The sequence below is a fragment of the Ipomoea triloba genome, chromosome 3 (genome assembly GCF_003576645.1).
Source record: "Ipomoea triloba cultivar NCNSP0323 chromosome 3, ASM357664v1".
In the NCBI taxonomy this organism is placed as follows: domain Eukaryota; kingdom Viridiplantae; phylum Streptophyta; class Magnoliopsida; order Solanales; family Convolvulaceae; genus Ipomoea; species Ipomoea triloba.
The window spans coordinates 27,882,420-27,899,669 of NC_044918.1; the positions used below are offsets into that span (position 1 = coordinate 27,882,420).

Consider the following 17,250-nt stretch of genomic DNA (forward strand, 5'->3'; position numbering starts at 1 on the left):
TTGAAGCTTGGTAATCTCTACATTTTTTCCATTTCATTTCATCTTCATCTTCATCCATTGCTTCGATTTGATGTGCTTTCAATTCAAGAACATGAGTGGCTAGAAATCCTAAGGGAATGGATTAGCATTATGGTGCTAATGTGGGTATGAATTGTTGATTTGGAGTTGTGTTTGTGTTTACTGCTTGATTTCATGATGGAAGTGAGAGATTTGATTGTGTCTTTGGAGTTAGGGTCCAATTCCTTAGATGTTCAAGGACTTAGCATGTTTGACAAGAGATTGCTACATGCTAGAGCCTAAATCTCACTTACATTTCCCGCCTTAGATCCGAGAGCACAAAGTCCGGAATGAGGTGTAAGCAAGGTGTTTGATAAAATGTCTCATAGGTGTAACATTGTCACTCGGGTGCTCTATTACACCATGTTAGGCCATAAAGACCTAAAATGACTATGGCAATAGCAATCACCTCACTTTAAGTCCAATAAACACAATCATACAATTCCTAGATTAGACACTAGAATCACCAGTACAAGGAAAGACTAATTTATACCCTATTTCGTCTCAATTGTTTAGTTTACTTGTTTGAATACTTGTCTACTTTTTACATTTGAACACTTGATTCTTGCTACTTTTTACACAATGCTTGCATACACCTTGGATCTTGAACTTGAAGGGTTCTAGTCCTTCTTTTGGCTTGCTACACATCAACGCATCCAAATTTGTCATCCTTTGAGAACGACATTCCCAGGAAACCACCTTTCCTAACCTTCTTTCCATCCACCACTATAAAACAAACCATAAAATCAGGGACATGATTTTTAAAAAAAAAAAACAAAAAAAAAATCTCACACCTATTAATCCACATTCTAAGACGATCATAATAAAAAACAGGAAACTAATCTTTGTACCTCATGAAGTGAAGCTCTCCATTGTGGTGTTGACTCTTAAATCCTTCCATTTTGACCCCTCATTGGAGCCCAGTCCATGTGAGCTCTCCCTTGATGGCCTTGATTCTTAGGAGTTTTCTCAGCACAACCTCTTTCTGTCCATCCAGCAATGGGTACATGAATTGCAGGGGCGGTCTTGCCCTCTCTACTTCCCGAATTAAAGTTGGCTTTTCCTGGTTGAGTTTAACTTAGTGGTGGTACCTGACCTTGCCCATGGACTGAGGAAAACCCTTATGTATGTTCCATTACTGGAGGGGTTGGTCTGTTTAGCCTAATTATTTCATCATCTCTTCCTTCCAAGACCCCATTTGAGCAGTAAGTTTCTCCATGAGGTCTTGTGCTACTTGAGATCTAGTGTCAATCTTACTATTGAGCTCAATAACTTGAGCTTCAAATTTCTTCATTCGTTCATCTATAGGATTGGGCTTTGATACCAATTATAACAACCCAAATACAAAAAGCAGGGAAAAAAAGAACATTAGAGTATAGGGAGAATTAAAGAAGAAAGAGTGGGAAAAACACTGAGAAATTTGTATTTAATCAAAACATTGATACTACATTATTTAAATATTCCAAGGAGTCCTTTACAAGCCAAAAATGCCCTTAAACTCCCTTCCCCGCAATCTAGAACCTAATCTGAACAAACTAACAAAATGGAGTGAAACGTCATCTCTGAAGGCGTAATTGTTGCAACCAACTAAAAGCTAAAACGACGTTGTCTGAAGTTCAGCCTAACGATTCCCAACTTCCAGCTTGTCCAACGTCGTCATTTTGGCTCGCCTTCCCCATTCGGCCATTCTTGATGCCTTCTTCCCTATTATTTCCTTCTTTGTTTTCCTCCTACCTTTTTCCTTAGTTGCTCGAGTGATTACAATGTGATTTTAGCAAAGAGAAGACATTGTTTTCTTAGAATAATTATAGCATATCATTTATATTCTTTTAGGATGAAGATTCAAAGAATAATAATTTTCACTTTTTTTAAAAAAAAAAAGTTGAAAGAAACAAATCAAATATTATACGGAGTATTTTAATTCTGACTACAAAGAAGAAAATAGTTGCAAAAAGAGTATAAAAATTAAAAACTTTAAAAATGACACGAGTTCCATTTTGCGTACACTAATTTAATTGGCGTTGTTATTATTATTATTAAAATTAAAATGTCAGAAAATATTTTGCAATGAGTAATTTATGAATAATAAAAAGTTAACGGAATATTTGTTTATACATAAATGAAAAAGTAAAAAAGAAAAGATGTTAATTTGAAAATGTTTTATCATTGTACAAATAATAAATCAAAATATACAAGTTATCAATGCACATTATTATATCAACATAATTTTTATTTTTATTCACATTATAACATTTCAACATTGGCTGTTATTATATTTACTAGTTTTTCTTATGCGCGATGCGCAAAAAATAGGTGCCCAATATTAATATTTGTATTAAAATTTTAAAATTTATTTAGATTTTAGATATTTAAATTATTGTAAATAATAATAATAATGTAAAATATTTTTATAAATTTTATATTTATATTTTAGGAAATAATTAACATATAACTCCAAGTCTCCAATATATAATGTGTATATATTATTATTATTGATGAAAATAAGAAAATATATAGTGGATGCATGTGCATGATAACAATAGTGGAAAAGATAACGGAAGTTATAACGGTAGGAGTACATTTGTCTAATATATTGTAAAGTACAACTTTTATAACATAATGTACAAAAAAAAACTTAACGGAAAAAACGGACATAAATGAAGGGTATAACCTTCATTCACACTTATTATGTTTTTAGATTTAATATAAATAAAAACAACATTATTCGCTACTAATGTATAACATGGGAAAATGATAAAATAGTCCTAGGTAAATTTTTAATAATTTTTTTTTATGATTTAATAAATTATAATTGAATTATTATCAGTTTAAAAGTTAATGGATTAAACAATTAATTAATTCAAAATGTTAAAAGAAAAATGAGTTAATTCCAGCAACGGTTCTCAGACTATGTTGATTTTCTAAAATTAGTCATCGACTTTTAATTTGGACAATTTAGGTCCATTGACTTTCAAATTCTTTCCAATGTTGGTCCTTTCGTCAAATTTTGGTTAAGTTGAGGTCAAATGAAGGGGTAAAATTGTCCGTTTACCTGTTTAGTGTATTATTACTCGTATTTCTCCTGTCCTATGCGCTGTATATATGAATATAATCTCAATCGAAGAGATTATAGGGCTTTGATTGAGACTTGTACTGAGATTATATTCATATATATAGCTAGGACATGATAAATAGAGTAATAATACACTAAACAAGTGAACGGACAATTTTACCCCTTCATTTGCCCTCAACTTAACCAAATTTCGATGAAAGGACCAACATTGAAAATAATTTGAAAGTCAAGGGACCTAAATTGTCCAAATTAAAAGTTGATGACTAATTTTAGAAAATCAACATAGTCAGAGGACCATTGCTGGAATTAACTTAAAGAAAATTGACATTTCTTCAGAATATGCTAGGAAAAAGTTTTTTCCACTTTTGGTCATATGACTTTAGTGCCTTCGTCAATTTAGGTACACAACTTTCATTCCTAGTATAAGTAGTGCTTGACTTTGATTTGTTTTCCACTTTTAGTCCTTGACTTTGATTTTTTTTCCACTTTTAGTCCTTTTGGTCATATGAGCGACAATTTTTAATTGAAATAAAAAAATTATTGTGCCATTAAGGGTAAAAGTGTCTTCCGGTAAAGTCCTAAATATATTTATAAATAAAATCAGAGAAAAAATATGAAAAGGAAACGTTATTTGCTTGTTCTGTTTCGCCTTTTAAGCGATAATTTTTATTCGGAATCAACAAACTGTTGTGCCATTAAGGGTATAAGTGTCTTTTGATAAAGCCCTAAATACATTAAACGTTATTTACCCTTAATGGCACAACAATTTGTTGATTCCGATTAAAAATTATCGCTCAAATGACCGAAAGGACTAGAAGTGGAAAAAAAATCAAAGTCAAGGACTAAAAGTGGAAAACAAATCAAAGTCAAGCACTACTTATGTCAGAAATAAAAGTTGTGTACCTAAATTGACGGAGGCACTAAAGTCATAGGACCAAAAGTGGAAAAAAGTCGATTAATGTACAATAACGACGTCGCATGAACTAAGCGGACATTATTAACGTGACGTCGCCACGTTGGAGCACCGGGGGCCATCAGTTTAGTTCCTTTCTCGTATTTTCTTTTGTTATTCTTTCTTTCTTCTTCGATCACGAAGATGAACGGGTTATCGTAGAAAGTAGGATGATGAAGAAGAACGTTCTGATGCTAGCGAGATCGCTCGGGAATACGAGGATTAATACCTCAATCGGAATTCTGAAAATTGGTCATGGCATTGTAGGATCAAGGCTTCGGCGCTGGATTTCTTCCGCCGCTGCTGATGGCAACGGCAAGAGGTTCGCCGCTTTGTGGGGAAACGGCGATTTCGGGAGGCTGGGACACGGCAGCATTGAATCACAGTGGACTCCTAAACCTTTGCTACCTTCCGCTTTTCATAATCAGAGCCTCCGCGACATCGCTTGTGGCGGTGCTCACACTCTTTTCCTCACGGGTTCGTTAGATCCCTCAACTTGATTTTCTTATGATTTATGTGAATTTTATGTGTACAGGAGTACTTGATTGTTTGAATCGAAGCTGAAATCCATTCTCTATGTTGTTTTCTGGTTTCCTTTCTCTGAGAGAGACTTATATCTCTATGCTGATCAACCTCATTATTCCCTAAACTTCTTTTGACTCGTTTTTGAGGACTGATTTTCTTGAAAGGTTTACATAAACTTTAACTGCATCATTGAATGCTTTGGAACACAATTTCTTCTTTTACTTTTGTTGTCTGGCCGTCTTTTTGGCCTTTCTCCTTGAAAGTCCTCTTCTTCTTTTAAGTGTACACTGGGCCATGCTTTCATGCTCTTATGTTCAACTCTAAACACCACTGTTGATATATTCCATATTGCCTTTGAATTAAACATTGTCTAGTGCATTTGTAAGGGAGATACTCATAAACTAATCATCCTCTTTTGACAGAAAATGGCAGTGTTTATGCTTGTGGTCTCAATGATTTTGGACAGCTAGGCATTTCAGATGATAAAAGTTATACTACCGTACGAGCTATCTTGTCCTGTCTTTTTCTTCTCTTTCATTCTTTTGGGGCTGGGGAGGTGGTTGTCCTTTCATAAGGGAGGTGTGCTACTTTAGTTATGGTTAAATGCTAAAAAATCAGTCTTTTTGTTGTAGTTTCTTCTGTTAGTGTTGGTTTTTGATACAAATCAAGCATGAAAGGAAAGTAATCAATTAATCATTCTAGTGGCAGAATTCAAGGAAGCATAGAATAAGGGATTGACTGATTATGTAAATCCTTGCTTATTTTATGGAGCGGATAATTAGGGATTGACTAATCATGTAATTAGTAATTGATGCTCCTACCTTATTTTATAGGGATCATCTCTTAGAATAGAGGCATCCAATCATTTATTCTAAGTTTATAGCTATTGCAGCTGGACAAGAGCCTGAAACTCTTGTTGGAGGTTGTCTTAGTGACAGCCATGTGCCTCTTTCCCATTCAATAAAACCATTTTATCTTTCTTTTCTTTTTCCCTGTTCTTTACTCTAACAAATTGGTCCAACCTGCCGGAGATTGACGGACACACGAATGGATTCTTGTGTAGAGGCATTAGAGAAGAATCAGGATGAGATGCATACCGAATTAACAGCGCTGAATGGCAAGTTTGCAGCAATGGAAACTTCCATCGCTAAACTAACCAAGGTACCACCTTGTGGCTGCATAGTAAATGGCATGACGTATCTAGTCTTGTCACCAAGGCTGGCTCCAAGATTGAATCCCTGATAGAAAAATCCAACGCCACCAAACTACCTCTCTACCCCACCACCACAAGTGGCCCCCAACTCACTACCATGAGGATTCAAGTTCCTAACTTCAATGGGATTGATATGAGTGACTGTCTTGCTCAAGAAGAGCATTCCCTTGCTATCCAACAAACACGTGAAGAATTGAAGGGCACAACAGCCTTTGTTAGTAAGGAAGGACCAACATTCCAGGTGTCGCAACAACAAACCCCAACACTGAACTTTAAAGTGGGACTCATGGACAAATTCAATAGTGATATCTCCACCCCTCTTGTTGAACAACCGATTGTTCTTCATCAAGTCGGCACTATGGATGAATTTGTTAATGAATACCAAGCACATGTCTATGTCATCCATTCACCACCAAGGCTCTTGCCAACCTTTTCTGCCAAGCTACTCTTGTTCAATCTAGATTGCGCTCAACATAGTTGGGGCAAAATGGCCCAAGCGAAAAGGTGTTACTTAGGGTGTGCTTGGAAAGTTGGAAAATGACTACTGGAAAATGTTTTCTGGAAAATGAGTCATTTTCCAAATAATAAGTTCATTTTCAGTGTTTGGTTGCATTTTGGAAAACTATGTTTGTGTGTTTGGTTCATTTTTTGGAAAATGATTAGAATTGTATAATTATATATTTTAATTATTTTATTTAGAATATTAAAATATTTATAATATTATTAAAAATAATATTATAGAAAATATTTATTTAAAAAAAAAAAAACATCACCCTCTGGTTTCTGCCGGCAGAAACCAGACCAGATCTGTTTTCGATCTGCTTTGCTTTCCCGCCGGAAACCAGAGCAGGACTTTGGTTTCCGGCGGCCCGAAACCAAAGTCGGTGTTCTGGTTGTTGTTCGTCATTTTCCTGGGCGGAAAATGACTTCCGCATTTTTTAGGCGGAAGTCATTTTCCGCCAAATGGGGGTGATTTTCCCCAGTCAACGGAAATCATTTTCCGTTGACTGGGTTTTCCAAGCCTTGCCAAACACTGAAAACCTGGAAAATGATTTCCGGAAATCATTTTCCGGGTTTCCAAACACACCCTTAGAGTTTGCTAAGGGTAATAATGTCCTGCTTAAGCTCCAGCCTCATTGCCACTCTATAGTCCAATGTCATATCAATGCAATGTTAGCACCATGGTATTATGGGCCTTTTAGAACTTTGAAAAAATTGTGCAATGGCCTACAAACGTGCACTGCCACCCACGTTTAGAGTATACCTTGTTTTTCTTGGGTTACAACTCAAGCATGTACACGACACCATGTTTTGCACTCTAGCCTTGAGAACAAGTCTGTTTCATTAGCGGTCGGTAATGATACAAATAGGTGTTTCAATCACTTTCCTTTCCTGCTTGATTTGTATCAGTTTTGAACTTTTAATGATACCATAGTATCCATTTTCATCTATCCCATTTAATTATTAGCCAATTATCTCAAATTAATCTTTTGAGTAAAATAGCCTAGTCTGCCCAGATGTAATTAATCAACATATTTTATTAGTTAAATTGGAATGAAATTGTTATTGCAGGAACCAGTTCGTGTTGCGGCACTTCCCAAAGACATTATAAAAATTTCTGCGGGTTATCATCATTCTTGTGCTATCACAGGTTTGTTATAAATTACCAACGAGGATGTATTATATACATATATTTCATGGTTTAGACCATTTAGTAAAACATTCTTGTTATCACAGTATTCTCAAAAAACTGTAGTGGGCATGGATGATTTTATTCACATCTTAAACTCTTTACAGAGTTGATACTTGTTGAAATCTTTTGTAAGGACCAACTTTGTGTTGATTTTTCTCTTGTCTGGATAATATAACCTTATCAAGAGAAAAGGGGGGAAATTATAAGAGAAACTGTGTTCTTAAAAATTCAAAAAACCATTGCTCAGTGGTGGAGAGTAGTTAACCTCACGTTATTCTGTTGATTAGCTTATGGTTTTTATTTGCTTATCAACATAATGCATCTATGTCTTGGCTTATATTTTTCTTTAGAGATGGGGTTTTGCTTGGTATTTTTCCTTAGCTTTATTCATCTCTGTAAAAATCAGTCATTTCCTGAATTCTTTGCAGTTGCATTTCTGTTTTATGCTTGTGATATTTATTCTTTTATGTTGCAGTTGATGGTGAACTATATATGTGGGGAAAGAACTCAAATGGACAGCTTGGCCTCGGAAAAAGTAATAGTTTCACTTTTATAATTTTACTCCTTAGGTTGAATTAGACTTGCTTATCCTTTATAAGTGATTCTTACTGCTGCTATAAAATTTAATAGCAGATATCATGACTTTGATAATACTAATAAAAATGTATCAATCGTGAAATAGTTTAACTTGTTGACTCTTTACTGTGATTGTCTTCAGAAGCTGATAAAGTAGTTTCAGTTCCTAGAAAAGTTGAAAGTTTGAATGGACTAGCTATAAAAACAGCTTCCTTGGGCTTTGAGCACTCAATTGCTGTTACAGGTATGAGATTTAATTCTTGGCATCATGAACATGAAGAAGCACCCTTATTTCAGTATGTTATTGATTTCACTTTAATTAAAAATACAGAAAATTAGTGCAGAATTTGTATCTTTTTTCTTTAGCAGATAACGGTGAGGCCTTGAGTTGGGGTGGGGGAGGCTCTGGACGACTTGGTCATGGACTTCATTCAGGAATTTCAGGAGTATTAAAAAGTAACAGGTCCATTCTGATGGTTGAAAATATTCTAGCATGTTACTTGAAGGCAACACTTGGTTTCCAGTTTTTAGTAATTGGATCATGCCTGCTTCTCTAACATGAGAACTTCTTGTATACTGGCTTACCAAAATTTGTCAGCTAACTCTTAACTTGCAGGACTCCTTACCAATAGAAAAAAGGTCTTCTCTAATGAAGTATTATACATGGTTAAATGTGTTTCCTTTTTATCTTCCTTTGCATTCTACAGCTTGCAGAATAAAGAAAGTTCACTCCTTGTTGATTTGTGATCTTTTGACAATGAAACACATATTGGGGGTGTTTGGTTCAAGGGTTTCAAGCTCCCCTATGGGATTTGAATCTAAAACCATTTTTGTTTGCTTACTTTTAGTATTCTGGAATGGCATTTTAGTCTATGTGGAATGACTTTTGGCATTGCCGCAGTACCATTGCCATCCATGGGTTTCAACTCAGGAATGAAAACTAGGTAGAAAAAGGATAAAAAAAAAAAAAAAAAAAANCTTGGGTTACAACTCAAGCATGTACACGACACCATGTTTTGCACTCTAGCCTTGAGAACAAGTCTGTTTCATTAGCGGTCGGTAATGATACAAATAGGTGTTTCAATCACTTTCCTTTCCTGCTTGATTTGTATCAGTTTTGAACTTTTAATGATACCATAGTATCCATTTTCATCTATCCCATTTAATTATTAGCCAATTATCTCAAATTAATCTTTTGAGTAAAATAGCCTAGTCTGCCCAGATGTAATTAATCAACATATTTTATTAGTTAAATTGGAATGAAATTGTTATTGCAGGAACCAGTTCGTGTTGCGGCACTTCCCAAAGACATTATAAAAATTTCTGCGGGTTATCATCATTCTTGTGCTATCACAGGTTTGTTATAAATTACCAACGAGGATGTATTATATACATATATTTCATGGTTTAGACCATTTAGTAAAACATTCTTGTTATCACAGTATTCTCAAAAAACTGTAGTGGGCATGGATGATTTTATTCACATCTTAAACTCTTTACAGAGTTGATACTTGTTGAAATCTTTTGTAAGGACCAACTTTGTGTTGATTTTTCTCTTGTCTGGATAATATAACCTTATCAAGAGAAAAGGGGGGAAATTATAAGAGAAACTGTGTTCTTAAAAATTCAAAAAACCATTGCTCAGTGGTGGAGAGTAGTTAACCTCACGTTATTCTGTTGATTAGCTTATGGTTTTTATTTGCTTATCAACATAATGCATCTATGTCTTGGCTTATATTTTTCTTTAGAGATGGGGTTTTGCTTGGTATTTTTCCTTAGCTTTATTCATCTCTGTAAAAATCAGTCATTTCCTGAATTCTTTGCAGTTGCATTTCTGTTTTATGCTTGTGATATTTATTCTTTTATGTTGCAGTTGATGGTGAACTATATATGTGGGGAAAGAACTCAAATGGACAGCTTGGCCTCGGAAAAAGTAATAGTTTCACTTTTATAATTTTACTCCTTAGGTTGAATTAGACTTGCTTATCCTTTATAAGTGATTCTTACTGCTGCTATAAAATTTAATAGCAGATATCATGACTTTGATAATACTAATAAAAATGTATCAATCGTGAAATAGTTTAACTTGTTGACTCTTTACTGTGATTGTCTTCAGAAGCTGATAAAGTAGTTTCAGTTCCTAGAAAAGTTGAAAGTTTGAATGGACTAGCTATAAAAACAGCTTCCTTGGGCTTTGAGCACTCAATTGCTGTTACAGGTATGAGATTTAATTCTTGGCATCATGAACATGAAGAAGCACCCTTATTTCAGTATGTTATTGATTTCACTTTAATTAAAAATACAGAAAATTAGTGCAGAATTTGTATCTTTTTTCTTTAGCAGATAACGGTGAGGCCTTGAGTTGGGGTGGGGGAGGCTCTGGACGACTTGGTCATGGACTTCATTCAGGAATTTCAGGAGTATTAAAAAGTAACAGGTCCATTCTGATGGTTGAAAATATTCTAGCATGTTACTTGAAGGCAACACTTGGTTTCCAGTTTTTAGTAATTGGATCATGCCTGCTTCTCTAACATGAGAACTTCTTGTATACTGGCTTACCAAAATTTGTCAGCTAACTCTTAACTTGCAGGACTCCTTACCAATAGAAAAAAGGTCTTCTCTAATGAAGTATTATACATGGTTAAATGTGTTTCCTTTTTATCTTCCTTTGCATTCTACAGCTTGCAGAATAAAGAAAGTTCACTCCTTGTTGATTTGTGATCTTTTGACAATGAAACACATATTGGGGGTGTTTGGTTCAAGGGTTTCAAGCTCCCCTATGGGATTTGAATCTAAAACCATTTTTGTTTGCTTACTTTTAGTATTCTGGAATGGCATTTTAGTCTATGTGGAATGACTTTTGGCATTGCCGCAGTACCATTGCCATCCATGGGTTTCAACTCAGGAATGAAAACTAGGTAGAAAAAGGAAAAAAAAAAAAAAAAAAAAAACAAAGAACTGTTCTCCAATCGACAATGAGCTCCAATCTTCATTCTCCTCCACTGTGGGCAGACTTTTACAGCACCATCATTGAAGAAAAATATATAATTATAAATATATAACCTTTGTTACAATAATATTTATGCCTATATTTAGAATTTTACTTATTTGATTTTGAATGTGTTCAATTAATTGTAATTATTTTGAACTTGACCAATTTGTTATAATTTTCGTGAACCTATTATTAGATTATACTAGCAATAATTTACTTCTAAAAATATTGAGGAGACCAAAGCTATATGTCTACATATATTTATACACATAAAACTACATATACACATATATACATAGTAGTACAAAAAAATAAAACTAAAAAGAATGGGGCACCCAGGGTCCCCACCCGCCACCCCCTAGCTCTGCCACTGCTTCTCCATCACCATCATTTCAATCTCCAAAGGTTGGTGATTAGGGTTTGGACATCTGGATGAGTAGGCTGCAGGGAAGAACAAAGAAAGAATGAAAAATATGAAAATTTTTAAAACTTTAAAATTTGTTATGGATTTTGATCTGATTTATATATCAAATAGGCATGTTACTTTTACTAAAACTAATTCCAATTTCATAAGTATTTAGTTCTGAATCTGACTCCCATATTTGAACCAAACACCAGCACTGATCCTTTGTCATAATGCTTGACTAGAGAGGATGTTGCTTGATGCTTGCTATTGCTTAACAGTTTATAAAAGGAGAAAAATACATGTCCATACAATACTAATAGTAATGCCATAGTTGGAGCGTTGAATATAACTAGAAGTTTGAATTTGGAATTGTTTGGCGGTATTATATTATCACTCTACTGTAAGTTTAATTTTGATGCTAATATTTTTGTCAAAAAAATTTTGATGCTAATATTGTGGGCTGGTAGAATGTATGCCCTTGTAATTTTAGAGTATAAAAATGAAGGTAGAATTTTATTTTTGCCTATTGGTAGGAAACAGAGAGGAATACAACCTCTGATCCTGGATAGGAATGAACTGATAGAGGAAAGAAAAAATGCTGAACAATATCCCCCCTTCTGTTTCTTCTTCTTTAACTGTCCTTTTCTAGTTTCTTCTGCTAAGATAATTCATTATCAGAGTACTCTGAAAATACAGTTCTCTCTCACTTCCAATTGCAAATTCCAAATCCAAAATTTTCTCTGGATATTTTATACCATCAATTTACTTACTCTGACATAAATTATGAGTTTGTTAGTGAGGCACAGACAAGAAACCCTGTAGCTGTATTTGTTTATAAACATCTGGAATTTAGCCTATATACATTAAATGATATATCTCCATATGTTTCTTGATGAACTCTCATGCAATTGATGGTTATGTTAGCTCTGCATATACTCTGCAGAGTATTGTTTCATACCTAATTATTTAATCTTTTGTTGCCTTTGAATGCAGTGAATATACACCAAGGCTTATTAAGACACTTGATAGTGTGAAGGTATAGTAAGCCCTATACCATCTAATGATCTGATGCCTTTTATTCATTCAAATTTCCCTTCCAGATCAGTAAATGCTTAGTATCAGCTGTTCATTTGATTCTCTTGGCAACATCGCTCTTCTCTAAATAGGTTAAAGAGGCTGCTGCTGGGATGCTGCATTCTGCCTGCATATGTGGTAATTCATTGATTCTCTTCTGAACAATCAACTAAAATACTTAAATATTTGGGGAAGTATTTCATTATGTTGCTCAATTTTATTGATTAACCTTGTTATAATTTCACAGAGAATGGATGTGTATATACTTTTGGTCAAAGAGCTAAGGAGAAATTTGTAAATCTCTAGAAACTAAGAGCTGTAATTTTACACTTCTGATTTTAGGTATTAGGTGTATCATTCACTTTAACTTTTGGCTACCATCCAGCTGAACTGTGTTTTATTAAAAAATGTAGGGCTTTGGGGATGCTAACTATGATATGGTACCATCTATGATCTATGAGTTACCATTTTCTGAAACAATTGCATGTGGCGGTTATCACACATGTGTTGTTACAAGTAAGAACCTTTTGTTTTTTGGTCTATCAATGCCTCTGACATTAATCTGAAAGAATCAAATTTATTTTGAAGTCCTCATAGAATCCAAAAATCAGAATATGTAGTCTTTATACAAAAAGCTAATAATGCTCTGCAGAAGTACCCACCTGATGGATGTCTGATTAACTCTCAAGAATGCCTAGAAAATGAGCCAACACGTTTTACTCTTCTCCTATCGATTTAACTTTTAAGTAGTTTTTCTTCATAGATTCCTTGTTGCTGTTTCCTTCCTCAATAATAGAATTTATATTTTTCTGTATTAAGAATAAAAAAGAAAAACAAATCATCTTGTTATGAAGAGATTTTCTTGGAGTTTTGTTCTGAGAGGTATATATCATTTAGCACTTCCATTACCCATAATTCTGATTTGCTCACTCTTTATTGTAGGTGGTGGAGAGCTGTATACATGGGGCTCTAATGAAAATGGTTGTCTTGGAACTGGGTATGGGAAAAATATTTTCTCTGTGTCAGAAATTGAACTTAGCATATGCTACTCACATTTATTACATTTGTTCATTATTTCCTAATTAGTTTATATTTACCTATATTTGCACCAGTTGTACAGATGTTACTCATTCACCTGAAAGAGTCCAAGGTCCATTATTGAGAGATCCTGTTTCCAAGGTCTGTTATGCAAACTACTTTATATTGTCGTTGGTAACTACAAAATTTGTAATCAGAAGTCAGAACCCATAATCATATCATGCTTTACCTCTTCTTACTGTCAATTACAGACTGTTTTCCTTTATGGTTGATTGGTACCTATCTCATTTTGCCTGGTCTTCCCATTATCCTTTTCTGCTTCATCTTATAATGAAACTGTGGGTAGGGATGGATAATCAGCTTCATTGATTGATTAACATCAATGTTGAAATTGTATGATTCTGCTATATCAATCAGCACTTCAGTAGCTGTTGATTTGTTTCTTAAGACATGAATCCTCATCAGGTCAGAATGCTAGTTCCAGTGTTGTGCTCTTGTATCCCTAACTGGAATATTGGAACTTCTATCATGAGAGGTTCTTTGATTTTTTCTACCTCATTTTCCATGTGAACAATGCAACAAGATTTCCTGGGTCATTGGTTCCCAGGGTAGATAGTTTCTTTTGGAGTTTGTCATCCTAGAAAGGAGTAAGAGCTTATATATCTACCAGGATCTCTGTAGACAGACATTTACAACAAAGTAAGAAATTCCTTAACCTTATAGAGCATGGATCCCCTTTTGTTATATATAGCATACTCAAATGTGAGGAGTGTATTTGTGCATGAACTTAGTTTTAAAATCCAAGGGAGAATCTAGATGAATCTTAATCGCATACTTAGGTGTGGTCATCCTGCCATGCAACCAAAGAAATATATATCTGTAAAATTGTAAATGTTTTGTGTGACTATAGATCTCACATGATTCATTTTTGACAGGTATCTTGTGGTTGGAAACACACGGCAGCAATTTCTGGTAATGCTATTATATTAATGAATAGAAATTGCTACTTCAAATCTAGATTATTTTATTTATCTTTAGAGTATCAAATATTTTTGTTTCAATATAATAGGAACACTCTCAAAATAAAAACTGGAAATATTTCTATTTCCATGGCTCAGCTCCTTTATTTTCAGTTCAGTTCTCATTCTTTGCAAATTGCTCTTCCAATTAATTGAAACCTTCTGCGGTCAAGTTTCTACATCAATTATCAATTGATTTTTCAGTTCATGGTTTCTTATAAATACTCTTTCCAATTTTATTTCATTTTTTTGGCGATAAGTGAGCGGCTTTAGTATCTGATTACCAGGAGGCAATGTTTATACATGGGGATGGGGAGGTTCCCATGGGACATTTTCTGAAGATGGGCATTCTTCGGGTGGACAATTGGTACACTTCACAGACTTTCAAATAATGCTACATACATTTTACTTATTCTATACTCTTCTATATAATAAAGCACGAAATGTTATGAGCATTACAAACTTGCTAAAAAAGACAGTAATTGACAGCATGCAGTATTGGATGTCTGACACCCTATGTCCTGCTAATCTTGGGTATCCAATTTGCTAAATTTTATCTCCTGTTGTATTTAAGGGTCATTTGGTTAGCAGGACACAGAAGGGATAAATGCACACACAACATTAGAAAGCAGAGTGAATATCTCATCTGATGAATTCCCCCCTTGTCCCCAATGGCTGAATTTGTGTCATTTAGTTTAGGCCCAGGGGGCCAGTATATATCTTCCATGAGATGCAAATTTTTTGGTCTCTTTTTCGCTAGAAAACTAGGAAATGTTGGGAATTGGGGTTCCAAACCGAACCGAATTCCGAACCAAAACTGAACTGAACTATGATGTTAAACCGAATGGTTTTATTTTTTCAAAATCAAACTGAAATCGAAAAAATCGAACCGAATACCAAAACGCCCACCCCTAGATGCAACACCACCTGATAGGGATTGTGGACTGTCTGTCAGTCTCCCTTGTCCCAAATCTACTGCCACTTAAACATTAGAAAGCAGAGTGGGTAGAAGCATAAAATGCATATGACTGGGACCTACATTGCAAACAAAGCGACCACCATGCTAGATTTTATATACACACATATTGTCTGTGCACTTGCCTTGGACTGAACAAGTCTTTGCTATGCAGGGCCTAGGAAACGATGTTGACCACATAGAGCCTACAATGGTTAACTTTGAGATTGGGGCAAGAGCATTGCAAATATCTTGTGGATTCAATCATACAGGTGCTATAGTTGAATATACATGAATAACACACCATTCTTATTACAAGTCTTAGAGAAACAGGTTTGAAGAGTGCCGATCATATTGATATTAATAGTATACGGCGTAACTGTTATCATTAACGACATTAAGTGTGGCAGACATTTATGGCAATGTATCGTCTCATCCAGGGAAGTAAATTGTGGCTGCATTTTAGCATCCAATAATGGCTCTCATCAAATCTTACCACTTTTTTAAGGCAAATTTTCTTGAGACTGTTTCGCGTGTCAGATCAGAAAATTTTGTCTTATAATATATATTTCTTTTTTGCAAAACAATAACCTCAACTTTTAACTGCCCGCCCAAAACACTCCTATATTATTCTATACTATTAATAAAAACAATATCCTCAATTTTAACCACTCGCTCAAAACACTCCTATACTATTATGGTTTGCGTAATAAGGTAAAATATAGTAATACAATTCTGATTCGTAATATAATTGCACATTAAAATATGATAATACAATTTCTAACAAAATATATTCTTCTATACGTTCTTATTCGTAATACAATTTTAGATTAAAATTACTTATCGTAATAATACAATATATATATTTCTCTGCAATGCAATTTATACTATTAATAAAAACAATATTTTCAACTTTAACTTTACGCCCAAAATACTCCTATACTATTAAGGTTTGCGTAATATTGTAAAATATGGTAATACAATTTCTATTCGTAATACAATTGTACATTAAAATATAGTAATACAATTCCTAATAAAATATATTCTTCCATACGTTTCTATTCGTAATATAATTCTAGATTAAAATTACTTATCGTAATAATACAGTACATATATTTCTCTGCAATGCAATCTATACTATTAATAAAAATAATATTCTCAACTTTAACTTCCCGCCCAAAATACTCATATACTATTAAGGTTTGCGTAGTATTGTAAAATATGGTAATACAATTCCTATTCGCAATACAATTGTACATTAAAATATGGTAATACAATTCCTAATAAAATATATTCTTCCATACGTCCTGTTCGTTATACAATTCTAGATTAAAATTACTTATCGTAATAATACAGTACATATATTTCCATGCTATGCAATCTATACTATTAATAAAAACAATATCTTTAACTTTAATTTCTCGTCCAAAACACTCATATACTATTAAGGTTTGCGTAATATTGTAAAATATGGTAATATAATTCATATTCGTAATATAATTGTACATTAAAATATGGTAATAAAATTCCTAATAAAATATATTCTTCCATAAGTTCCTATTCGTAATACAATTCTAGATTAAAATTACTAATCGTAATAATACAGTACATATATTTTCTCTGCAATGCAATCTATACTATTAATAAAAACAATATTCTCAACTTTAACTTCTCGTA

At 33.9% G+C, this 17,250-nt stretch overlaps 1 protein-coding gene and 1 long non-coding RNA gene across 2 annotated transcripts; both read left to right on the top strand.

Moving 5' to 3' along the window:
* The first annotated feature begins 4,162 nt into the window (after positions 1-4,162).
* On the top strand, positions 4,163-16,099 carry LOC116013348 (ultraviolet-B receptor UVR8). Its single transcript, XM_031253040.1, has 15 exons — positions 4,163-4,559; positions 5,030-5,106; positions 7,393-7,471; positions 7,989-8,048; positions 8,232-8,333; positions 8,459-8,552; positions 12,481-12,523; positions 12,654-12,699; positions 12,809-12,855; positions 12,975-13,077; positions 13,504-13,558; positions 13,674-13,740; positions 14,535-14,571; positions 14,906-14,985; positions 15,749-16,099. The coding sequence occupies exons 1-15, from the start codon at positions 4,253-4,255 to the stop codon at positions 15,866-15,868; spliced, it is 1,317 nt and encodes a 438-aa protein (XP_031108900.1). The 5' UTR covers positions 4,163-4,252; the 3' UTR covers positions 15,869-16,099.
* Positions 9,377-10,016, top strand: LOC116013350. Its single transcript, XR_004097238.1, has 2 exons — positions 9,377-9,445; positions 9,963-10,016. It is a non-coding gene; the product is annotated as an uncharacterized LOC116013350 (long non-coding RNA).
* Positions 16,100-17,250: the final 1,151 nt, after the last annotated feature.